General features: G+C 37.8%; 1 protein-coding gene and 2 non-coding genes across 8 annotated transcripts; 2 read left to right on the top strand and 1 right to left on the bottom strand.

Moving 5' to 3' along the window:
- Positions 1-437: 437 nt before the first annotated feature.
- On the bottom strand, positions 438-1092 carry LOC102269755 (small ribosomal subunit protein uS14). The gene is made up of 2 exons (XR_001351659.2): positions 1076-1092; positions 438-766 (listed from the first exon to the last, which is right to left on the bottom strand). It is a non-coding gene; the product is annotated as a small ribosomal subunit protein uS14 (transcript).
- On the top strand, positions 611-24038 carry CCNB1IP1 (cyclin B1 interacting protein 1). 6 transcript variants are annotated; one of them, XM_005901885.2, is made up of 8 exons: positions 2050-2354; positions 5443-5615; positions 9087-9159; positions 10353-10463; positions 11704-16364; positions 17901-18233; positions 20366-20699; positions 22657-24038. In XM_005901885.2, the coding sequence occupies exons 6-8, from the start codon at positions 17937-17939 to the stop codon at positions 22857-22859; spliced, it is 834 nt and encodes a 277-aa protein (XP_005901947.1). In that variant the 5' UTR covers positions 2050-2354; positions 5443-5615; positions 9087-9159; positions 10353-10463; positions 11704-16364; positions 17901-17936; the 3' UTR covers positions 22860-24038. The 6 variants fall into 6 exon arrangements, with proteins under 6 accessions (XP_070234381.1, XP_070234382.1, XP_070234380.1 ...); XM_070378280.1 differs by lacking the exon at positions 2050-2354 and adding an exon at positions 611-749 and having other exon boundaries at positions 11704-18233; XM_070378281.1 differs by lacking the exon at positions 2050-2354 and adding an exon at positions 1556-1633 and having other exon boundaries at positions 11704-18233.
- Positions 11278-11425, top strand: LOC138989631 (small nucleolar RNA SNORA79). Its single transcript, XR_011465888.1, has one exon. It is a non-coding gene; the product is annotated as a small nucleolar RNA SNORA79 (small nucleolar RNA).
- Positions 24039-26262: the final 2224 nt, after the last annotated feature.

Here is a 26262-nt window from a genome sequence, read left to right as displayed (position 1 = left end):
ATAGGGCGGCCCTAACAGGGCCCTCCCTGAGCTTCGGGGAGGTGAGTTCCCAGAGAACGGGGCTCCGCGCGAGGGCAGACTGGGCAGGAGATGCTATGGACCCCGCCCTCGCGGAGGGGCCTGGCGGATGCCTCCTTAGCCGGAGCTTGGAACAGACTCACGGCCGGCGAAGTGAGTTCAATGGCTGAGGTGAGGTACCCCGCCTGGGGGCCTCATAACCCAATTCAGACTACTCTCCCGCCCGTCCTTTTTTAATGAAATGCTGAAGCTATGAGAATGGTAATGAACTATGGAGGCCAAGTGAATTTTAGAACGGGTAATTTTTTAGATGGGTGGAGGCGCGCGGGATATCCCAGAAGCTCCATTTCAGACACTGAATTAAAACTCATTTTCTGCGTTTTTAACAACAACCAAGTATTGGTGACTTTCATACAGATTTTTATCCCCCCCCCCTTTTTTTTTTGAAGTTTTGAAAACTTTTATTTTATATACAAAGAGCTAGTAGTATTTCCGCCTAAGGTTGATGTGCTGGATGAGCCATCTAAGGAAGTTCGGTTAGTCCAACTTAATGAAGCCGATGTCCTTCGCATACTGGCGGAAACACTGGCGGCACATATTGAGGCCGTATTTCCGGATCAGACGGTGCCGGTTTGAGCAGACCCGGCAAGAGCGAGAACCCTGGCCGAATTTTCTCGGATGGCTCCAGTAGAGCTGCTGGTGACCCACGTTGCTTTCTTGGCTGCAACGAGGTAAAAGGCTATCCCCCCTTTTTTAATCCACATATTTATTGGGCACCTTGGCGAGTTTTGGGGATATGGTAGTTCAGCCAAAATACACATGGTTCATGTTTTGGGGACAGACGTTAATCAAGTAATTACACAAGCAAAAGCAGCAACACTACTATAAGAAGTATACAGTATTTACGGAAGTTGTGTGAACTGTTGGTCGCTCAGTCCTGTCTGACTCTTTGCTATCCCATGGACTATAGCCCTCCAGGCTCCTCTGTCCATGGGATTTTTCCAGGCAAGAATACTGGACTGGGTTGCAATTCTCTTCTCCAAGGAATCTTCCTCACCCAGCGGTTGAACCCATGGGAAAGTAGTACTTCAGGGCTGTATATTGTCACCTTGCTTATTTAACTTATATGCAGAGTACATCATGGGAAATGTCGGGCTAGATGATTCACAACCTGGAATCAAGATTGCTGGGAGAAATATCAACAACCTCAGATACGCAGATGATACCACTCTAATGGCAGAAAGCCAAGAGGAGCCTGGTAGGCTACAGTCCATGGTGGCGGGGAGGGTCGCAAAAGAGTCAGACACTAGTTAGCTACCAAACAACATCAACAGTGCTATGAGCTTTACACATATTTAATTCTCACAACAACCCTGATGTTAGGCAGGTATTATTGTCTGTATTTTACAGTTGAGAAAATTGAACTCTAGAAAAATGTGAGTAATTTATTCAAAGTCGCAGTGTATTGGTTTGCTAGGGCTACCATTACTAAAAACTACAGACTGGATTGCTCAAACAAGAAAATTTTATTTCCTCAAAATTTTGAAGGCTAGAAGCCCAAGATGAAGGTGATGGCAGCATGGATTTCTCTAGGGCCTGTCTTCTTGGATTGCAGGTGACTGTCTTTTTCCGGTATCTTTCTTACTAAGCTTGTTAACTTGAATATTTCCCTGATGGTAAGTTCTACCTTGAGTAGATCTAGACTAACTAACCCAAAAGAATGAAAATTGCAGTAGTCCATCTAAACTAGAATGTGTGTAAATACCTTGAATTAGTCCGTGCTAAGTATATTAACTCAAAAGGAAGCTTGGTTTAAAAAGTTTAATCTAAGAACTGTGCAAGTAGCATCTTTGGTCCTTAAAGAGACAGGTACCTGAGGGGTGTGCGGGTGGGGCAGGTTGCATCTTTCCAGCCTTTTAAGGTAAAGGAGGGAGGGAATCATCATTAGCCAATCAGGCTCTGAGGTCACTTCTCAAAGTCACTTCCTGTCTCTCCACTTTCTCTCTTCATTTTGGTGCTGGGCTGGTGAGTGTGCATTTAATCCTGATTCCTAATTGTTTTGAATTTCTCGTCAGTTTGAACCACTGTATCCTTGTGACAGCCTTAATTTCCAGCTAGCCTTGGAGTGTATGTGAGCTACTAAGCGATTAATTTCGGCTGTGTGGAAATTGGAGGAAGGCAGTGAAATGATCTGCCTGGGTTGTTTCCACGTGGGCCTCTTCAGGATCCGGTCTGCCTTCTTTTTCTGAGACAGGGTGACCTAGGAACAATAGACTCTGCTTTACGTACATAGTGTTTCTGCAAAATGCCTGGATTCATTTTGCTTGGGGGAAAAGGTACTGTTATTTTCTCATTGCTGTTTTGACTTCTGTCTTTTAGTGGGAGGGTAGATCTTGGAAGAGGAGTTTAGACCAGTCAGCTTTAATTCTCCTGTGTCTGCAGGGCTCAGGTTTTTACTGGGTTTGTGGGAGCTGCATTGGATGTTGTTTTTGCCCTGGTCTTCGCTCAGAGCAGTTCATCTTGTTGGAAGGACGCTGCAAACTCTGAAGTCAGATGATTTTAACGAGCTTCAGGAGGAGCTCCCAATTTTAATGTCAGCACTGTGGTGATGGTGCCCTCAACAGCTTAGGATGTACTGAAAAAGATGAGGGCCTTAGCTTAGTGCAAGCCTAAATGAAATTCCAACACCACAGTTTACTCCTCCAGTGATGTTAGGTGAGTCAGTGGACCATTCTGAGGCTTAGCTTTTGAAGATCAAAGTATATGAAGTCCAAGCACTAGTGGATGTATAATAAATGTTATACACCTTCTAGAAATAAGCAATAAATATATTCTGGGTATTATTTTTCTCCTACAAAGTTTTGCCCAGTGACCTTGAGTGATATACATTAATATAATATATGAGTTATCCTTACAGGTAGAGGGTGTTGAGCAAGTAAACTCGTATTTTAGCATTGTTGGAAATGTATTGGGGACTGTAAACATGCAAAATAAAAGAGGAAGACTGAATTCCTCCAAAGCTATTTATTTTAAAAAGTCTTAAAAGTCTCAGATCATGTCTTGTGAAACAACTAGTTTTTCAGTTAGAGGTTTTGTTGAGTGGGAGAAAAATTAGTTTTCAGTGGAGATATGCTTTATCTTATTTTATATCTATTTTACATAATTTAATCTTCACAGAGTTCTAAGAGGTAGGTGGTGTTTGTCCTCATTTTAAGGAAAGGAAATCTGAGGCTTAGAGAAGTTGCATAACTTGCCCCAGGTCACAACAAATGGAGCTAGGAGTCCAATCTAGCTCTGTCCAACTTCATTATCTTAACCATTAAGCTAAGTTGCCTGCCAACTTATTATTAAAACCTTGCTTGTATACCTATAAAATGGAAAAGATAACATAGTACTTGCAAAATGAGTTACTATAAGGACAGTGCTTTATAAATTCTTAATAGGTAAAATATGAAGTTATTCCTTACTGCTGTTTTGACCCAAAGCCCTCAGGTACTATATTTTTTTTTTTTTTCATTTTTATTTTGCTCCACCAGCAATGGGACTAGGATTGGGTGAAATAGTGTTCTCTTGGGATGAACTGCATGATTATTCAGTGTTTCTGATCTTCCTACTTTTATTTCATATATGCTCTGAGTGGATTCCTCCTGGAGTTCAGTTCAGTCACTCAGTTGTGTCCTACTCTTTGTGACCCCCTGGATTGCAGCATGCCAGGTTTCCCTGTCCATCACCAACTCCCAGAGCTTGCTCAAACTCTTGTCCATCGAATTGGAGATGCCATCCAACCATATCATCCTCTGTCGTCCCCTTCTCCTGCCTTCAATCTTGCCCAGCATCAGGGTCTTTTCTAATGAGTCAGTTCTTCCCATCAGGTGGCTGAAGTATTGGAGCTTCAGCTTCAGCATCAGCCCTTCCAATGAATATTCAGGACTGATTTCCTTTAGGATGGACTGGTTGGATCTCCATGAAGTCCAAGGGACTCTCAAGAGTCTCCTCCAACACCGCAGTTCAAAAGCATCAATTCTTCAGCACTCAGCTTTCTTTATAGTCCAACTACCACATCCATACATGACACTGGAAAAACCATAGCTTTGACTGGATGGACCTTGGTCAGCAAAGTAATATCTATGCTTTTTAATATGCTGTCTAGGTTGGTCATAGCTTTTCTTCCAAGGAGCAAGCATCTTTTAATTTCATGGCTGCAGTTACTTTCTGCAGTGATTTTGGAGTCCCAAATAATAAAGTCTCTAACAATTTCCATTGTTTCCCCATCTATTTGCCATGAAGTGATGGGACCAGATGCCATGATCTTTGTTTTCTGAATGTTGAGCTTTAAGCCAACTTTTTCACTCTCCTCTTTTACTTTCATCAAGAGGCCCTTTAGTTCTTCTTCACTTTCTGCCATAAGGTGTCATCTGCACATCTGAGGCTATAGATATTTCTCCCGGCAATCTTGATTCCAGCTTGTGCTTCATCCAGCCCAGCATTTCACATGATGTACTCTGCATATAAGTTAAATAAGCAGGGTGACAATATACAGCCTTGACATACTCCTTTTCCTATTTGGAACCAGTCTTTTGTTCCATGTCCAGTTCTAACTGTTGCTTCTTGACCTGCATACAGATTTGTCAGGAGGCAGATCAAGTGGTCTGGTATTCCAGTCTCTTTAAGAATTTTCCACAGTTTGTTGTGATCCACACAGTCAAAGGCTTTGGCATAGTCAATAAAGCAGAAGTAGATGTTTTTTCTGTAACTCTCTTGCTTTTTTGATGATCCAATGGATGTTGGCAATTTGATCTCTGGTTCCTCTGCCTTTTCTAAATCCAGCTTGAACATCTGGAAGCTCACAGTTCACGTACTGTTGAAGCCTGGCTTGGAGAATTTTGAGCATTACTTTGCTAGTGTGTGAGATGAGTGCAATTGTACAATAGTTTGAGCATTCTTTGGTATTGCCTTTCTTTGGGATTGGAATGAAAACTCACCTTTTCCAGTTCTGTGGCCACTGCTGAGTTTTCCAAATTTGCTGGCATATGGAGTGCAGCACTTTAACAGCATCACCTTTTAGGTTTTGAAATAGTTCAAAGGCAAAGGAGAAAAGGAAAGATATAAGCATCTGAATGCAGAGTTCAAAGAATAGCAAGGAGAGATAAGAAAGCCTTCCTCAGTGATGAATGCAGAGAAATAGAGGAAAACAATAGAATGGGAAAGACTAGAGATCTCTTCAAGAAAATTAGAGATTCCTTCTCCAATGAGAGGTTAAAACAATCGGAATTTTTAGCTAAAATAACTGACAGTAAGTGGGAAATAAAACTTGAGAATCTGTTCTGGTAGTACAGCCTTAGAGAGCTGTTGCTAAAAGATGACTCTGCCAAGCAATTAGTTTAGCATTTACTTCATATTTGTATTGTTTTCCTTTTGCTTCAGGTTGAAGATGGAATCTACTGAGGAAGGAAAGCCTAGGTCTTCAGCACCACATGTGCCAGCCCAGAAGCAGCAGTGTGAAAACCTCTATAACATCTGGAGTCCCCTAAAAATTAAGGAGACTTTGATTTGGACATTCTCAGTAGAAATGGTTAAAGGCTAATGGGACCATAGAGGCAAGTACTTGAACTTTGACTAAGATATGATGCCTTAAAGTGTTCTGTTTTACATGTGCAAGTGTCTTTTCTATCTAAAAAGACAGGAGGTTCCTTGAATTATCATTGTATCCCATACTGTGGGATACACAGTAGGCACTGAGTAAACTGGAATGGGACTGAGCAAAACTGAGTGATAGTATGATCTTAAAATGGAAGCATCAGCTCATTCAGCATGATCAATCTGTGTTTTGTATCCAGCCTCATGAATCATCTGTTCACACGTAAAATGTACCTTTTGTCCTTTGAAGAACTTATTTCCACAAGAAGCAAAATGAGTGGGTCATTGATTGCCTGTGGGATATTTACAAAATGTTTACTTTAGCTCCCTAAGTAACTCAGTAAATGTACAATGGTCTTCATGTGGTGGAATGACACTTTATGAAGCATAACTAAAATCCTGCACGGAGCATCACACATTGGGAAAGGCATCATGTGCTACCAGGCAGGCTTTGTGCTATGTGCCACGGAAACAAAGACCAGGCCCTTTGCAATCTGGGTTTTGTTTTGTGAGATGAGACAAATAGGCAAGGTATACCTTTAAATCTATAATTATTTTTCCCATAAGAAGTACTTAGATGCAGACTTTTGAGGTGGACAATGTTAAAACTCTTACAATAAGAAATGGTGAAATTTTGCAGTGTCTGAATGCTTCCTATGTTCCCTTAGTTAATCTCACATTTTGCTGATATCCAAAACATTTGGAATAATTAAAGCACTATTCAAGTATAGGATAAGAACAAGTAAAATAACACTTTGATTATATCTCTGAGTTACTTAAAAATTTGTAGTTTATATCAAGCCTTGTGAATCATCTGTTCACGTATAAAATGTACCTTTTGTCCTTTGAAGAAGTTATTGCCACAGGAAACAAAATGAGTGGGTCTGTTTCTTTCTGACCTACTGAGCCAGTATGCCATTCTTTTTATTCCCCCACTATGCCATTCTTAATACGTTTTAAAGCAAATTGTCGTTTGCAGTTCTGCTTCTTAGTTCAGGTAGTAAGGGGCATCAGTTCAGTTCAGTTCAGTCACTCAGTCGTGTCTGACTCTTTGCGACCCCATAAACTGCAGCACACCAGGCCTCCCTGTCCATCACTAACTCCCGGAGTTCACCCAAACTCACGTGCATCAAGTTGGTGATACCATCCAGCCATCTCATCCTCTGTCGTCCCCTTCTCCTCCTGCCCCCAATCCCTCCCAGCATCAGGGTCTTTTCCAATGAGTCAATTCTTCGCATGAGGTGGCCAAAGAATTGGAGTTTCAGCTTTAGCATCAGTCCTTCCAAAGAACACCGAGGACTATCTCCTTTAGAATGGACTGGTTGGATCTCCTTGCAGTCCAAGGGACTCTCAAGAGTCTTCTCCAACACCACAGTTCAAAAGCATCCTTAGTGAAGTGAAAATATGGAATTTTGACAGAATTGGGCTCATATCCCAGGTCTTAATAGCTACGTGGACTTAGGAAATTTATTTAACTTCTCTGAGCCACAAAATTTCCTTATAAATATGGGAAAAAAACTTCTGTTGTAAAGTTTGAAATGATTTCAGTCGTTCTTGACAGATTATAGGTAGGACTTTAAGAATGATAACTGCTACTTCCTTTTTTGTCAGCTTACGTTTATTCATACCCACAGTTTAAGGCACTGCTCTTCAACAGAACTTGAATGTTCTATATTTGTACTGTCCAGTTTGATAGCCAGCCATATGAGGTTACTGAGCAATTAAAATGTAACTGAGGAATTTAACTTTTAGTTTAGTTTAATTTAAATTTAGGCTGTAATAGGTGTTAACTATTGGACAGTGCAGTTATTCTTTTAGAGATATAGTTCATGTGTTACGTTATGTTAGTTTCAGGTGTACAGCATAATGATTCAGTATTTGTATATATTGATATTAGGACATGATTACTATAATACATCTAGTTAAGATCCGTCACCACATCTAGTTAAAAATTTTTTCCTCTTATGATGAGAACTTTCAAGATTACTCTCTTAGCAACTTTCAGATACATAGCAAATACTCTTCTAAGTGCAATTTTGAGACTCATTCAAGACCTACTATTTTTTATTCATGAAGCCTTCCTTGACCAATGATTCTTCTAAATATAACTTGGCTCTTTCTCCGACTTGTTTGGTACTTACCATGGACATTAATTTTTTCGTGTGTTGTCTTTCTAGCTAGGTTGTATTTGAGATTATGGAGTTTTAAATTTCCCCATTGCCTCATGAAAAGGAACATGAAAAAAATATAATTGTAATATTGTAGTTAATGATTTTATATGATCATTAAATATAATAGAAAGAAATTTTAACTAGTAATTAAGTGAAGAGTAGGGAATAATATAAAGGTTGCTTTCCGGATGAGCTTTGTGTCTAGTCTGTTTCACCTAAAAATTCAGATTACACTCAACCTCTGGAAGAACAAATTGAGGTTTCTTTCTTATACTGCCATCTCTTGGCCAACTTGTGCTCCAAGTGATGCTTATTCAATTTTGCTATGTCAAGGGAAGGTTTTCTTTAGTTTATTGTGATAAATACTTTAACAGAAGTAGAGGTTAAATATAATTGACACTGGCTCAAATGAAATTGAAAGATACTTTGAAAAAAAAAAAAAAAAACCAAACTATTTTAGATTGCCTTCCTATTTATCTGATACTTAGCAGTTCTTGAAAGTGAAAGTCGGTCAGTTGTGTCTGACTCTTTGCGACCCCATGGACTGTGAATTTTCCAGGCCAGAATATTGGAATGGGTAGCCTTTCCCTTCTCCAGGGGATCTTCCCAACCCAGGGATCAAACCCAGGTCTCCTGCATTGCAGGTGGATTCTTTATGAACTGAGCTATCAGGGAAGCCCTACCAGTTCTTAGCTCCTTCCATTTTTTAATTTATTTTTTCTTTAAAGGATTTTGTGAACTTAATGATTGTGGTCACCCTGTGGTTACAAGTGTTTTCTGTAATCACATACCCTGTGAACTTGGAGAGACTGGCAGTAACTCATACCATTTATGCCCCATCTCCCTGAATTTGTTCCCATGGCTGCCATACTTTGGTTGCAGCCATCACGGGGCTTCTTCTATTTGCATACCTATTCTCTTTTTGACTGTTGACTTTTATTAATGTAACCTTTCAGAGATTGGTTAGACTTACTGTATAGTTTTACCCAAACTTTTAAATTTATACAAATAGCAGAGCTTGTACAGAAGTCTTGCCCTAGTCTGATAATGAGTTTGGGCATTTGATGACGTTCTCCAAAATAGATGGGTCCATTTATATTGCTGAATGGAGATTCAAATAAAGAATGAATAGTTTTCTTTGAGTTAATTTTCCTTGAGGCTTTATGGGTGTGACTTGGTGTGGAGTAGGCTGGTGTGCATTCAAGTCTTGTAGTCATAAACTTTGTATATTTGTTTATTATTTAATTTTTTATTTTCCAGAGATGTCAGATGCTTGATAGATCCTGTAGTTCAACTTGATTCCTAGAGAGAAGCTGTTCATATGATATCAGAAGTAAGTGTAAAGAAAACCTTCATTTTTACCTCATTTGAGTTTCTAACCACCTTGCAAGTTTGGAGATTGAGTTTTCTTAGTGGTTGAAATTTGGTAGTTGAAGGGGCTCAGTGCTAACCTCGAGAGAGTTTGCCTGGTTTGAGGATAAGGACCTGGTGGTGACTTGTTCTTCAGCAGTCAGTCATTTGCAGTTTGCCGTGACGAAATACAGGCTGAGCCTATGTTTCAGCTGACTGCCCTGATTGTTTTATTTATTTTTTATTTGACTGCACATGTGGCATGGGGGATCTTAGTTCCCAGACCAGGGGTTGAACCCATGCTGCCTGCATTGGTAGAGTGGAGTCTTAACCATTGGACTGCCAGAGAAGTCCTGACTGCCCTGATTGAACGCATGCTCTAAGCAGACTATAGCTAGCACAAGCACTTGGAATTGAATTCTATTTCTTGAAATTCTTAGTGGGATCTAGCCCATGATGTTAGGTAATTCTTAAATCTTTGAACTATGAGTTTGCTACTACAATGCTTGGTTGAGCTTTGATCTTTTGTTGTATCTCTTTGAGATAGAACTTGGGTCAAGATTCCTTAACCCCAAAATTCAAACACTACAGAGAAAACGCTGATAACTGGTATAATTCTGTTAACCACTTAACTTGACAGTATTAAACGAGTCACTATTTTGTTCGTTTATACACAAGATTAAGAGAACCCCAGAGTTGTTTAAATCAATTTTAAAATCAAGATGATAAAATGCAATACTATGTAATCACCAAAAATTATGGTACCAGTTTATCTTTCTTGAAATGGAAGAGTATTTATGATATATTAATCTAAAAGAAGTTACAGAGCAATATGTATAATCCTTTTTCTGCTTAAACAGTTTTATGTGCTTATGTTTACTTGAGAAATCATTTGAAAGGATATATTCCAATACTAGGGATTATTGTCTTTAGTATTGGGTTCTATGGATGATCTTGTTAACCAGTATTTTCTGACTTTGTTACATTCATCTATAATTTAAAGTTATTTAAAGCAGTCTAGATAGGACAGGCTTGTATTCTTGTACTTGCAAATTTCAGCAGAGAATGGGGCAACGTATGAGTGTGAAATATAGGAAATACAAATATTTAAAAGCAGTGTTAAAGTAACATCAGCACTTGAAATAATTTTTTAGCTTTCAGTTCTATCTTTTGCAGAAATGAAATTTCAGGAAACTAGACTGGAGTCTCACTTCTTTCCCCGACCGGAACTCTTGGGAGCTGTAATCCTGGATATACAGTAGATAATAATAGCGTTTTTGTTTTATGGTAAGGCTTATGTTGAAATTGAAAAGCTTTGATATACATATGAATCTGTGGAAACAGCTTAGTGACTTCATAGCTAGCTTTTAAGGTGCTACAAATTTTATTTTTTAAAAAGTCAACTGAAGATGTTGAAAGGTGGCATAGCATAGTAGCTATACATGGCTTCTGAAGTCAGACTTGGTTCAAACCCACTCTCTATCACTTAAGCAGCTATGTAACCCTGGCAAGTTTCTTAATATCTCAATGTCGTAGGGTCTTTATATCTTAAAAGGTGATAATAATAGTACCTGACTCAAAGGAATAATACTTGACTTAGAAGATTAAATTAGATAATAAATGTGTGGGGCTTAGAACATTATTAACATATGGTAAGTGCTCAATATATGTTAGCTATTTTATTACTGGAGTCCATGTGTATATTTATCTTAGACTTTGTACTACCTAGCAATTTCTGACATATGCATAATAGTTATGAGAAATTCCTTGTTTTTATTGCTTATGTGCATCTTTCTGGCAGTTGGGCTATGCCTCGTTATCTTTACCCTTAGTACAGAGTCTAATTTAGTTCTAGTGTTAGGCAAAGTATGGTAATAAGGCCTATAGTGTATATCCCAATATCATTGTTTCAATAACATTTTCTTAAATAATCTTTTTTTTGACACTAATTTATTTATCATCTAATTCCTTTTTTTGTCTGTCTGCTAGCTGGACCAGTTGATACTTAATGGTTCTTCTAGTTCTCGACTAACCCTTTAAAAATTTAGAAATGATAGTGATGTCTCTTAAAACATTTATTGAAGTGATTGGAGATAATCTTTGATGGCTGTTCCTCTCACTGCTTGGAGCCTTAAGTAGTGGGATTTTAGTCCATCATATATCTAAACTGACTTGTCTTCACTCAGGGCACCATGGGGACGGGTTGGCTGTCCGTTAGTGCCTTCTGATTTTTGCGGAGTCAAACAATTGTGAAGCAGGTGGTGACTCTAGATTAAGAATTATACTTGGGATTAAAATACTCCATTAATTCGAAAACATGAGGATCTAATATATAGAGAACCTCCTGATTGCAACAGATTTGAATAGCACTGATCTAGGACTATGAAAGGAAGCACTCTAGTCATTTGATTCTAGGAGTTATTGAAACATACTCTGAAATCATTCATATTTAAATTTTAAATGGTTTACTCAATTTTCTATTGAGTAGTTATTCACCTTTCTATTAAAAATATCTTTTTCTCTGCAGCATGAAGGTGGATGATTCTTCAAATTAAAGGTGGACACTGACTTTTCTCACCAGAAATGGTTTATAAGAATCAACTTGCAAAAATTTAGAGGCAATAAAAGAAAGAGTAAAATATTTTCTTCTATCATTGTTTGATTCTTTGCTAGATTGTAAGCTCCATGAAAGCAGGATAACTTGCTTATCTGCAATGCCTGACCCAGAATAGATACTCAAGAAATACTTGAAGTTAATTAAAATCTCCATAGAATTTTTTTTTTTTTTTAATCTCTGGAAATGATAACCATTTTAATGGCATTTCAACAAGATTACATGGAATACTTGGGACTTAAATTTTGACTTGATAAACTATGTGGATAGCAATGAGTCTTAATAATAACTTCTGTTATAATATGAAACCTATTCTTTAGAAACCTATAATATGAAACCTATTCTTCTGTTAAAGCAAATATAAATATCAAATTAGATTTAGAGTAGATGATGCTGACTACCTGAGATTCACACATAATAGGAAGATTATTATTTCTGAAGCTCTTAGAGAAATGTGGTACATAATATAGCCAGTAAGTACTTATAATATCTAAACAAGATCAATATCAAACTTCATGGTAAAATACCAGTTAAATGGTATATGATAATGAATGCACAAATTGTGCTGTCAGAGTTTATCCAGACTTTTTATGTTAGGAAGAATGGATTGCTACTGCTACTGCTAAGTCACTTCAGTCGTGTCTGACTCTATGCAACCCCATAGACGGCAGCCCACCAGGCTGCCCCGTCCCTGGGATTCTCCAGGCAAGAACACTGGAGTGGGTTGCCATTTCCTTCTCTAATGCATGAAAGTGAAAGGTGAAAGAGAATCGCTCAGTCGTGTCCGACTCTTAGCGATCCCATGGACTGCAGCCCACCTGGCTCCTCCATCCATGGGATTTTCCAGGCAAGAGTACTGGAGTGGGGTGCCATTGCCTTCTCCGAAGAATGGATTAAAGATCTGTAAATTGAAAGCAAAACTTCAAGCCTATATAAAAGCAAAGAATATGGCACTGTGACATTGGATTAGCCATAAGGCAAAAGAAAAGACTGATAAATTTGTATACACTAAAATTCAAACTTAAGTTTGCATGCCATGTAACTGACAAAGGCTCCATTTAAATCAAGAAAATGATCAAAGGATATGAATGAACAATTCATAGATGAGGATCCTGAGTAGTCACATGAAAAGATGCTTAATCTAACTACTAATAAAATAACTTTACATTAAAACAACACTGAGATTCCATTTCACTGCCATCAGATGGGCAAAAATTGAAACAGAACAAATGAACTCTGACACTTAAACATGTTGTCAAGGTTGGAGTTGCTGGTAGCAGTGAAATTAATTTATTACTTTGGAGAAGGTTTGGCAACATCATTTTTTTTGAAGATGATTATACCCAATCTTTGGGTATTCTTAAGGAGTTCTTGACATGTGTACTCAAAGAAATGGGCACAGAAAGTTTATTGCAGTAAAATATTTTTAGTTGTAAAAGCCTGGAACCAATGTCCATTAGAAGAATGAGTAAATAAATTGTGGTTTGTAGAATTCGGCTGTTAAAATGAATTAATATAAGGTATGTGTATTAACTTTACACTTCAAAAAAAAAGACTTAAAAGTGGCCAACTGATATATATTGTGTGAGATTTAGTAGTTTGAGAACATGAAAACAAAGTTTGATGTATGTACATATTAAAAACCTGTATGAGAATGATAACCCCCCAAATCTGGCTTGTTTACCTCTGGAGAGGTAAAAGGAAAATGGATTGAATGGCTGTTAACTTGTTACCTCATTAAAAAACATCAAACTTGAGAAGAGTTTGGGTTTATTAGATTGAGTGATGGTCATTCTCCACATATTTTTTATATGCTTAATATTTAATAATAAAAGCCTGTCTATTTTTAGTACTTTATTTATTCATTTAACATCAAAAACATTTTGTATTGGGGTATAGCCGATTACCAATGTGTGGTAGTTTCAGGTGAACAGTGAAGGGACTCAGCCATAAATATACATGTATCCCCCCAATTGCCTCCCACACAGACTGGCACATAACATCGAACAGAGTTCCATGTGCTATACGATAGGTCTTTGTTGGTTATCCATTTAAACTGTAGCACTGTGTACACGACCTTCCTAAAGTCCATAACTATCCCTTCCTCCCAGGAACCATAAGTTAGAAAAACCAATATTTTAAAATGCTCTTTTTGGTGGTCAGGTCTCTGTATCCCAGCCTTAACTGATTTCAGTGGTTTCATCCTCAGGAGCACCTTAGAAATGAGCCACGGAAGGGTTTTTCTGTGCCTTGAGAGAACAGGACACATGCCACCAAAAAACAGGTTAAGTCTATTTCCTGGTATTCCAGACTAGTGGGATATTATATTAAGAGTTTGTAGCTCCCCCCACTTTTTCCTATCTGGCAAAACATCCCCGTCGTTCCCCCCCACCAAATGTGTGTATATGTGTGTAGGTATATCTATCTGTGTACATACACACACACACACACACACATGATTCATATAGGCTTTTAGCCAAATAGGTTGGAAATTGGAAACTGACTTTAAAAATGGTGTGGGTTACACCAGGCTTTGGGGAAACAATGAAATTGAAGAAGCAGGAAGGGATCATATTGTAGCACAAAGGTAACTTGGCTAGACTCAAAGTTAGGTCAAATGTGAATGCTTTGTGTTTTATAACTTGACATGAGAGTGTACCTTTTTATTGTACTTCAATATTTCTACATTTGGCATAGTTAAAACCAGAAAATGCACAAAAGGCTCAGATAACCAAAACATGTTGGGGATTACATGGTTTACATATGGAAACCATGATTTTCTTCAAACCCGTTTTGTAACTCTAGATTGAATTTCTATTTTGAACTCTCAGAAGACATTTTAGGAAAAGTATACAAAGGCCAAGATGACCTTGATTACTGTGAACCAGTTACAGATAGACAAAAAACTAGAGAAAGCTGTTTAATCAGAGTAGGTTTTTGTCTGAAGGAGAAAGGTTTAATATATAGATTCACAACCTATAAGGGGGTTTGCAGGGCTTAGTGTCCCCGTTGTGTTGCTGATTTATTGGATTGTTTCTGTTACTAATTCATACTAGTGTCACATCTTCAGGAAAGGTGGCTACAAAAGTCAGCATTAGGCTTATATTCTTAGGACCCCTGGAGCTCTCAGCTTAATTTCTAATATGAATTCTAATAGATTCATAGATTGAGCAGAAAGTCATACAGTAAGTACAGAAGAGAAAATGTAATAGGTAAAAGTATTAGGATAAAATGGGTGCAAACATTTAAACAATTATTAATCCAAGCAGGCCCAGGAATGTACACACGTGGATGATCTCAGAAAAGCTGTGAAACCTAACCCTATTGCTTAAGAGCTGTATGAACGTTCATATTGCAGATTCTAAATCAAGTTCTTTAGATCAGATCAGATCAGATCAGTCGCTCAGTCCTGTCCGACTCTTTGCGACCCCATGAATCGCAGCACGCCAGGCCTCCCTGTCTATCACCAACTCCCGGAGTTCACTGTGACGTCCATCGAGTCAGTGATGCCATCCAGCCATCTCATCCTCTGTCGTCCCCTTCTCCTCCTGCCCCCAATCCCTCCCAGCATCATAGTCTTTTCCAATGAGTCAACTCTTCGCATCAGGTGGCCAAAGTACTGGAGTTTCAGCTTTAGCATCATTCCTTCCAAAGAAATCAGGGCTGATCTCCTTCAGAATGGACTCGTTGGATCTCCTTGCAGTCCAAGGGACTCTTAAGAGTCTTCTCCAACACCACAGTTCAAAAGCATCAATTCTTCGGCACTCAGCCTTCTTCACAGTCCAACTCTCACATCCATACATGACCACTGGAAAAACCATAGCCTTGACTAGATGGACCTTTGTTGGCAAAGTAATGTCTCTGCTTTTGAATATGCTATCTAGGTTGGTCATAACTTTCCTTCCAAGGAGTAAGTTCTTTATATAGAGGATGTGAAAAACTGGAAAGATGTCTATCTCAAGATGGATTAAAAAACGGCAGAAAATACAACAGAGGTGGTAGGTGTCAAATTATAGATATCACACAATTTGGGAGACTTTCCTGAAATACAAAGCCTTGTTGCCCAGCCGGTACTCCCTAAAATTTCCCAGAACAAACACCTGCGTGTACTCACTCCTGCTGTTAGCTTCTCAACTGTCCCCACTCTACTCTGACCTCAAATGATAGGCTGAGGACAGCTAGGAGAGAGGGGCTTGGTGGGCCACAGTCCATGTGGGTCACAAAGAGACACGACTAGCGACTAAATAACAGCTTGTGCCAGTCGAGGGCTGAAAACCGCACACAAGGACAGTATCTGCGAGGCTCCCAAGTGGGACACCTAGACCAGCCTCAGTCAGATTCACTCAAAGACACGCGCGCCTGGGGGTGCAACGCCCATAGTCCAGGTGCCAGAGGCCTCGGGTCCCAGGATCCTGAGTTGCGTGACTTGGCGCCCACCACCCGGCAGGCTTTGCGACCCCGCGCATGCGCCCTAAGACGTAGTGGCGTCGCCAGTGGAGAATCCTCGCTTGTTGTCGTCGTCGTGGAGTTAAGGCAGCAACGGTGTTTTCCCGCGCTTTTCTTGGGAGTCTCAGGTTAGATTTTAAAAACAATTGTTTAATTAATCTTGTTAGTATTTTCTTTTGAGAGCGCTGCGAGTTTGAAGTTTCCGTGAGTCTAATCTTCAAAACTTGGTCCTCGCTAAATTGGACGGCTCACTAAATTGACTCGTTCCCTGACCTTGTGGAAAATTTTGAACTAGCTGCACCTCTCGCTCTGCCTGGTGCAGATCCCCTGGAGAAGGGAATGGCCACCCACTCCAGTATTCTTGCCTGGGAAATCCCATGGACAGAGGAGCTTGGCGGTTGCAAAGAGTCAAGACTGAGCAACTAACACTGGCTCTGCCTGGTAAGGGACTCAGGTTCCAAACTGTTCCGAGCTCTTCTTCCCGTCTGCACTCTACCCTGCTGGAGCGACGAAGGCCTTTAACTGCGGCCGCCAGGTACCTGTGGAGACTCCTTCAGCAGGGACATTTGGGGTAAAACATGTCGGAGCGTCCTTGTCCTACCCCTGTGACCCAGGCAACTGTCTTGACAGAATTTATCCGTTTCTAAATGTGACCATCTTCCCTTGGTGTATAATTGGTGTGTCACTATTATTTTATTCAAAGTGTTAGCCGCTCAGTCGTGTCTGACTCTGCAACCCCTTGGACAGTAGGCCCACCAAGCTCCTGTGTCTGTGGAATTCCCCAGGCAAGAATACTGGAGTGGATAGCCATTCCCTTCTCCAGGGGATCTTCCCGACCCAGGGGTCAAACGCGGGTCTCCTGCATTGCAGGCAGATTCTTTACTGTCTGAGGCACAAGAGAAGACCTATTTTATACAATAATGGCTAATTTTGATATGTTCAGGATATTGCTGCCTAGTTGAAAAATAATGGAATAGAAGCATAGCATTGAATAGTATTTACATTAATAGGTGAGTTGTTTAATTGGTGATAAAGTTTGCTTTTATATAGATTTTCAGGCTTCATCATGTCAACTACTTGAATGAATTAGGTTAGTTTCTATTTAATAGTATAGGTTACTAGTCAAGGCAACACAGTTAAACAATCTGAGGAATCAGCATATATGAAAACCTAAAAATGTAACTTAAAATACTTTGCATTAAAGAATGGCTAAAATTAGTGCCTGGACTTTTTATATCTGCCAAGTGTGAGAAGTGATACTAAAATATTCTAGCAAACTATGAATGGGTAATACATTTGGATTTTTGTTTAGGTATTGAGAAATGGCAAAAGGCACTAATTTAATTTTTATCTGTACTTTGTAAATGTTCCTAAACTTTTTTTTTTTTGCATGAACATATTATTTTTAACTTATAAGTGAGATATGGAACTACCTGTGTCTTTAACTTTTTCGTTAAAAAAATTTTTCATGGCCTTAGCAGTGGTTTGCACAAAGAAGGAGCACAATATTGTTGGGTGGCTGAAATCAATATTATGTATTGATTGTAATACAAAAGCATAATAAAAGGTATATTATTTTGTCTTAGTAAAATAACATGTTTCAATTTATTTTTATTTATTTATTTAATTTTACTGCAAATTGACTTTCATTTATCCCTTTTTAGGATTCTTTTCAGCATCTGGAGACTTTATTATCTATTATGTCTTTGTGTGAAGACATGCTGCTTTGTAATTATCGCAAGTGTCGTGTCAAACTCTCTGGTTATGCATGGGTCACTGCCTGCTCTCATATATTCTGTGATCAGCATGGTAGTGGTGAGTTTAGTCGTTCACCAGCTATCTGCCCTGCCTGCAACAGTACTCTTTCTGGAAAGCTAGATATTGTCCGCACAGAACTCAGTCCATCAGAGGAATATAAAGCCATGGTATTGGCGGGACTTAGACCAGAGATTGTGTTGGACATCAGCTCCCGAGCGCTGGCCTTCTGGACATACCAGGTTAGTGCTTAGGCTAGTTTCTCTGGAGAGTATGCTTTGAGGCGTATGTGAATGCTTCTAAAGTTTTTCCTTCACTGTGTTTGTTTTTGTTTTTTAATAAATGTATGGAAAAATGTTCTTTTTAATTTTCTTTTTTGCAAAAGTAATATGTTTAGTGTTGAAAATCCAAAAGGAAGAAAATAAAAATAATCCATAATTCCATCACTCAGAGATAACTAGTCTTGATACTTATGTTTGTATATTACTAGATTTTCCTAGGTATAAATATATATTTATATATATTTTGTCTATACAAACCTAGAATAATACCACAGATACCATTTTTGTGGCCAGGTAAATTGACAATAGATTATGCCTGTTATGAGTATTTTATTAAATATTTAAAAATTAGCCATTCTATAATCATAATTTTAATGGTTATAATGTATCATAATTTATTTCCAAGTTATTAAAATGCTGGGATGAGTACTGTTATCATTAAATTCATATCCTTAATTTTTTGCTAACTTTAAATACCTGAAAGTGAAACATTTCAAAGTTTTAAAAATTGTAGTACTAAAAGTTGCCCTCCAGTTAGATCTTGTCAGTTTGTGTTCCCTTAAGAAATGTAGGCAGGTGCTTGTTCACCATACTTTCTGCTCACCAATTAGATATGATTACAGTAGAATCTCATTGCTCTCTAAATATGCATTTGTTGGATGGCCTTTAGATGAATACATTTTCCTGTATTTTAAGTATATTTTTCTTTTATTAGTTATCTGTTTTATTTTATTTCATTTGCTGTAGATTTCCCCCCACTGATTTTTAAGAATTCTCTCTATACATATACTTAACTCAGATGTTGCAAGAAATTTTTTTCACTTTTGTTAGTCTTCCTTGATTTTTTTGACATACAGAGGTTTAAAATTTTTGTGTGTTTGATGAAATCATAAAATCATAATTTTAATGATTGAATTGTATCATAAATTGTAAGTTATTTAAAAAATGCTATAATGAGCATTCTTATCTTCAAATTCATATCCTTATTTCCTTTTTTGATTTCTGCCTTTGGCTTCTTTTTAGAAAGGCTTATCTGTGGAAAACTTTAATCAGGTCCTTGAGTATAATAGTGTTATATCTTATATATGCAATTATAATAATGCTTCTAAAAGGTCTGTTTGTCATCTGTCACATAAATATTTTCATTATATTTTTCTAGGTAAAATGTTCCTCTTCTATGCTCCTATATCTTCTTATGCTTACTTTGTTGTATTATTTATACTATATCGTAATTACTTATATATTTGCTTATCTTTTCTAGTTAGGAGAGTTCTTTAGGTCATGTTTTGATTCCTGTGTATCTTTGGGTCCTCAGTGGCCATCATAGTTACTGGTCTTAAGTCTCAGTAATACTTATTGACTGAAATGAATAGACACTCTGTCTTAAAGTAGATCCCAGTTTGGGGGGTAGTATTGATTGAACATGAACATGTGGTATTGTTGTAAAGTCTATCCTTAAAGTCATTGTGACCTTAGTATTTTGCTGGCTATTTCCCAGAGACTGCTCTTAGTCACTTGCCTGTTGGCCTTTCCAACTTGGCCTCTTACTTCCACAAATCCAGCAAGAGAGAGAGTATGCTAGTAAGAGAAACTATATTCTTATGTAATGTACTGATGAAGCGATATCCTGTCATTTTTCCTGTAATCTAGTCACAGGTCCTGTCTAGATCAAGGGGAGGATATAAGTGTTAGAAGGCAGGGATAATTGGGAACTGTTTTATAAAATGTTCTCCACACTATGGATTACTTGAAATATTAGTGTTAGATTTCTTGGAACCTTTGGTCTACATGTCACTTGTTGAGGTTAAACAAATATTCACATTTTTTGTTGGTGTAATGGTCATGCTTTGAGAGTATTCCTCCATTTTTTTCTATGCATTTAGTGACATAGTGTATTATTTTCTATAATAATTATTCTTTTGTACATCCTAATTTCTTCTTAATCTGGTTCTAAAATTTAAAGTAATAACAAATAAAAAAAATAAAGTAATAACATTCCAGTACGTGTGTATTTCTTTTCTTTCTGTGTTTGTATAAAGTTAAAATAAGCAACTTTGCATTTATTACCTTAAATCTTTTCTCTCTTGGGACAGGTACACCAGGAGCGTCTCTATCAAGAATACAATTTCAGCAAGGCAGAGGGCCATCTGAAACAGATGGAGAAGATATATACTCAGCAAATACAGAGCAAGGATGTAGAATTGACCTCTATGAAAGGGGAGGTCACCTCCATGAAGAAAGTGCTAGAAGAATATAAGAAAAAGTTCAGTGACATTTCTGAGAAACTTATGGAGCGAAATCGCCAGTATCAAAAGCTCCAAGGTCTCTATGATAGCCTTAGGCTACGAAATATCACTATTGCTAACCAAGATAGTACTCTTGAACCATCTATGATTGCACAGTCTGGTGTTTTTGGCTTCCCATTAGGTAAGAAAGGACATGTAATATCCAGTATCAGTTCTTTAAATTAGTGATGTTTCACACTGTACCCTGCATAGTTCCATGCAGTTAGTGGAGACTCCAGAGGCCTAGAGTGGTAGTATTAGTGGTAGGCTCTAGGTTCTTCATCTATGTCTCAGTCAGCACATCCTTACTTTTATCTGTTTTATTTGCTTACATTTTTAACTACATCTTCAATTTATTTGAATAGAGTAAATAATTCCAAAATTAAAGCTGGCAAATTTCCACTTCAAATGAAAAGCTATTTAGTTGCAGTAATAATAATAATATTAGCTTCCATTTATTAATTCCTTACTAAGTATTAGAAACTTATAATTTCACATGTATTTGTGAAATTTATAAATTTGTGTCATTTATAAAACTTTATGAGGTAGGTGTTTATTATCATGCCTATATTACAGATGAGAAAGCTGAGGAACAGAGAGGTTAAGTAAATTAGTCAAGGTCACAGAGCTGTCTTCAGAGCCCATACTCTTAACTATTTGAGATCCTGTGAGAAGACCATGTTTTAGTTTCTTTCACATGACAATACTGATTGCACAGTTCTTAAGTTATTATTGGTTGTTCTTCTGTTTATTCATTCATAAATTTATCAAATATTTATTAAGCATGTTTCATGTGCCAGACTGCTGGAAAAAAATTTGGGCAATGGGGATGTAAGGATTATCCAGATAAGATTTCTGCCTCCTGGAAATATACAGTCTAGCTTTTTTCTACTTGTCAGATGGCAGAGAATCTCTTCCTGAGTTCTCTCCTTTATACCACTCTTGATATAACAGAATCTAATAGTTTTTACTATGCTATTAATATGCTTTTTTGACACACAAAAAAGTGAAAATTCTTGAGATGAACTTTTATTTGAGCTGGATTTTTATAAAACCTCTTTTTTTGAATTTTATTGTTGAGAAGATGATATCCTAGAAAAGGCATGAAGTAATGAGATGAAGAATATCATAGGAGAATTGAAACAAGTTTCAACTTAGCTTTCAGTTAATCATATGATTTAGTCAATCAAAGTATTATTGTGTATGGGCATTATAGGTATTCTTATTTTTTCCTTGTGACTATCCACATTTATTTCAATTTCTTCCATTTTTGCCAGTGCTTACCTATTCCTTTTTTTGCACACACTTATCTTTTTCCTTTCACCTCTTGCTACCATTGTTGGCTTGAAGTAGATATAGTCAACATTCTCCTTTAGTTATATAACTAAAGCCAAGGATGGGTTCAGTGAAAGTCACTCAGTTGTGTCTGACTCTTGGCAACTCCATGGACTATACAGTTCATGGAATTATCTAGGCTAGAATATTGGAGTGGGTAACCTTCTCCAGGGGATCTTCCCAACCCAGGGATTGAACCCAGGTTTCCCGCATTGCGGGTGGATTCTTTACCAGCTAAGCCTCAAGGGAAGCCCCATTGGAAGCTGTTAAATGTTTATCAGATCTATTGTATAATTTTTCTTAAGGGTGTGCTAATTGATCTTGGGACGTGAATATGTGCCTGGTTTTCATGGTAGTCATATATTTTCCAGAGCACTTACGGAAATTGTAAAAAAGAAATTTGTTCTTAAAGAACCTGGGACAAAAGACACACACACATGAATATATATGATATTCCTTGGATATAGATTAATAGATAATAAAATTATAATACTGTAAATTCTAGCTCTACAAAAGTATTTCACTGTGTTAAATTACTTTTGGTGATGAGGTAATGGGTATCACTGGAAACTGCACACAGAAGCAGGTAAGATATCTATACTGTGGTAAGGGGAGGAGGCCATCTTTTCTTTATCCAAGGTGTATGTTTTACGCAGGTCATAAGTGTTGAGTTCTGTTAAAATATTATTGAATGACTTTGTTTTTTGATCCAGAAGATCTGTAAGGAAATAGATACTTAAGTTCTTCCCTTATTTTTCTTCTAGGGAACAACTCCAAGTTTCCTTTGGACGGTACACCAGTTCGAAATCGGGGTGGTGGAGATGGAGATTTTCAGTTCAGACCATTTTTTGTGGGTTCTCCCACAGCACCTGAACCTGCCAACAGTTTTTTTAGTTTTGCCTCCCCAAATAATGAATTAGAGCAGCAGCCAGTCTCTAGCAGGGCTTTTAAAGTAAAAAGAATTTAGTTGACCTCACAGAATTTTCTCTGTTCTCTTTCAGTGATTTTATTTAGTAAATAATCTTTGTTTTATATAGGAGTCACCAGCCTTTTGTGTTTGTACTGAGTCTTCAAAATTGTCTTTACGTTTCCAACTTATAAGAGATTAAGTGGCAGTGGGTGGGGGGTGGCTTCAGGTTTCCTTTTCAGTTTCTTTTATTTGAGGCATAAGCATTTTAAACTCAATTTTAGGGTGAACTGTTGAGTTTTCACTGGTAGCAAAAAGCTTACAATAATTTTTGGTGTTTGTAGATCACCATTTGTTTATGTTTGAGCTATTTCTGACTGAGCAATATGTTTAAGTATACTGTATAAGCACCTCTGTTTTATGTCTACATGTCAGTTTGGGTTCTGGTGTACATATGTTTCTTTACATTTTTTTTTTGTTGCCATATTTGACAGTATGTTTATGTGAACATTTTGGTTTCAGGAATGAGTGAGCCTGTAGCTTGTTATTTGGAAACATACATTTATTTGTATATACTTAATGTATTTGCCCATGTATGAACTTGATTGGAGGTGTCATATCATTGAATGAAGGTACAATTTGATGCATGTATGTTTAGTTCCTATTTCTATTTAAGAGTAATTCACATTGATAAAGTTATGTTGAAAGTTGACTTTTTGGCATTTGAGATAAAATTACTTCTTTTTTGCTAGCTGTTGCCCTGGATCTACTTATTTAGGAATGTACTTCTACTGCAGAAAACTTGCCAATATGTTGTTGATCTCAAGATTATAGTAATTAAAATACTTTTAATGATTTATTCCTTGTTTTTCTTTATTAAATAGTGGTCATTTCTGACTATTATCACAGTATAATATAGAACCAATAAAGAAATTTGAAGGATACTTTCAGTAACTTTACATCATATTAGAGGCAAGACTTGAAATCATACTGGTTGAGGAGGCAGAACATCAAGGTTCTAGTTATTTTTTCCCCCATATATTAGTTGTACAAGTTTAAGTTTAAACTTTTGGGGCCTTTGTTTCTATGTCTGTGATATAAGGGGTTGAATTAAATTATCCTTACAGCCTTTTCTAACTCTTAAATTTTGTGATTTATTGTTACTGGCTTGGGAAGAACTGCCATGGAATTACCTAAATTCCAAGTTCCATTGTTTTTTAGGTAGTAAAAGTCATACTGAAATCATTTGAGTGTATTTTATATTTAGTCATTGTAGTTCAGTTCAGTCGCTCAGTCGTGTCCAACTCTTTGCGATGCCATGAATCACAGCACATCAGGCCTCCCTGTCCATCACCATCTCCCGGAGCTCACTCAAACTCACGTCCATCGAATCCTCTGTCATCCCCTTCTCCTCCTGCCCCCAATCCTTCCCAGCATCAGAGTCTTTTCCAGTGAGTCAACTCTTCGCATCAGGTGGCCAAAGTACTGGAGTTTCAGCTTTAGCATCATTCCTTCCAAAGAACACCCAGGATTGATCTCTAGAATGGACTGGTTGGATCTCCTTGCAGTCCAAGGGACTCTCAAGAGTCTTCTCCAACACCACAGTTCAAAAGCAGCAATTCTTCAGCGATCAGCCTTCTTCACAGTCCAACTCTCACATCCATACATGACTACTGGAAAAACCCTAGCCTTGACTAGATGGACCTTTGTTGGCAAAGTAATGTCTCTGCTTTTGAATATGCTGTTTAGGTTGGTCATAACTTTCCTTCCAAGGAATAAGCGTCTTTTAATTTCATGGCTGCAGTCACCATCTGCAGTGATTTTGGAACCCCACAACATAAAGTCTGACACTGTTTCCACTGTTTCCCCATCTATTTCCCATGAAGTGATGGGACCGGATGCCATGATCTTCGTTTTCTGAATGTTGAGCTTTAAGCCAACTTTTTCAGTCTCCTTTTTCACTTTCATCAAGAGGCTTTTGAGTTCCTCTTCACTTTCTGCCATAAGGGTGGTGTCATCTGCATATCTGAGGTTATTGATATTTCTCCCAGCAATCTTGATTCCAGCTTGTGTTTCTTCCAGTCCAGTGTTTCTCATGATGTACTCTGCATATAAGTTAAATAAGCAGGGTGACAGTATACAGCCTTGATGTACTCCTTTTCCTATTTGGAACCAGTCTGTTGTTCCATGTCCAGTTCTAACTGTTGCTTCCTGACCTGCATATAGGTTTCTCAAGAGGCAGATCAGGTGGTCTGGTATTCCCATCTCTAAGGCAAGTAAATACCCTTGCTTTACCTAATTTAATAGCAACCAAGTAACATTTTCTTCTTTAAGGATATAGAATATCAAATCTCTTAAAAAATAATTTTTATAGTTCAGTCACTCAGTCGTGTCTGACTCTGCGACCCCATGAATTGCAGCACGCCAGGTCTCTGTCCATTGCCAATTATAGTACCCCAAAGTTAAAATGGTATCCGAGAAAGAGGATGAAAAAATCTTTACTTAAAAGCTCAAAACATCCCTTTCTATTTCATTGCTAACTACACAGATTTTTATAGGTTGAAGAGTTTTTTCTTCCCTATGAAGTTTTAAAATTTGTTGAAAAGTGATTTGAAGAAATAATTTTTGTACATTCATGATTTCTGTCCTGAACCTTTGCTTCCTTTGTTAGGTTCACAGAATCAATTTGAAGTATAAGTAAGCTATAATTAAAACTAAAGAAAAAGTCTGGTGGACTATTACATGCTACTTTTTAAAAATTGCATTCTACTTTAAAAAAATGTAAGAGTTTAATACATTCACATGGTACAAATTCCAAAGGTACAAAAAATTCAGAGTGAAAACTCTTGCCTTTCACTCCTGTTCCTGAACTACTCACTTTTCATTTCTGGAAGCAGTTAGTCTTGTAGTGTCTTGTGTCTCATGCAGAGATAGTCTGCTGCTGTTAAGTTGCTTCAGTCGTGTCCGACTGTGCAACCCGATAGACGGCAGCCTACCAGGCTCCCCCTCCCTGGGGTTCTCCAGGCAAGAACACTGGAGTGGGTGCCCTTTCCTTCTCCAATAGAGATAGTCTATCTAGGTGGAAGCAAATCCTTTTTTTTTAAAAATTATGTTTGTTTTTGAATAGGTAATACATTTACATGACAAAGTGTACACAATGAGAAGAATCTTCTTTTCCTAGACAGCTCTCAGTCCCCCTATTTCCCTCTTCAGACACAGTCAATTGTTTCTTAAATACCCTTTGGGATATAGTTTATCAATATATAAACATTATTAGTGTACTGATACATATGTGTGTGTGCTGTGTCCAACTCTGTGACCCCATGGACTAGCCTACCAGGCTTTTCACACACACACGTGCACACACACACACACGTGCACACACACACACACATTACCCAGGGATCCAGCGTGCACATACACACACACACACACACACACACACACACACCCACACTACCCA

The sequence above is a fragment of the Bos mutus genome, chromosome 10 (assembly GCF_027580195.1).
Source record: "Bos mutus isolate GX-2022 chromosome 10, NWIPB_WYAK_1.1, whole genome shotgun sequence".
NCBI classification, from domain to species: Eukaryota; Metazoa; Chordata; class Mammalia; order Artiodactyla; family Bovidae; genus Bos; species Bos mutus.
Note: the sequence above shows the minus strand (reverse complement) of the source record. Positions and strands in the feature narration are given on the sequence as shown.

Excerpts from the sequence above, each read along its gene's own strand:
- CCNB1IP1 (XM_070378280.1), top strand. The coding sequence starts at position 17,937 with ATGTCTTTGTGTGAAGACATGCTGCTTTGTAATTATCGCAAGTGTCGT. Across the intron at positions 18,234-20,365 it reads TGGCCTTCTGGACATACCAG|GTACACCAGGAGCGTCTCTA; the intron begins GTTAGTGCTTAG and ends CTCTTGGGACAG. Across the intron at positions 20,700-22,656 it reads TGTTTTTGGCTTCCCATTAG|GGAACAACTCCAAGTTTCCT; the intron begins GTAAGAAAGGAC and ends TTTTTCTTCTAG.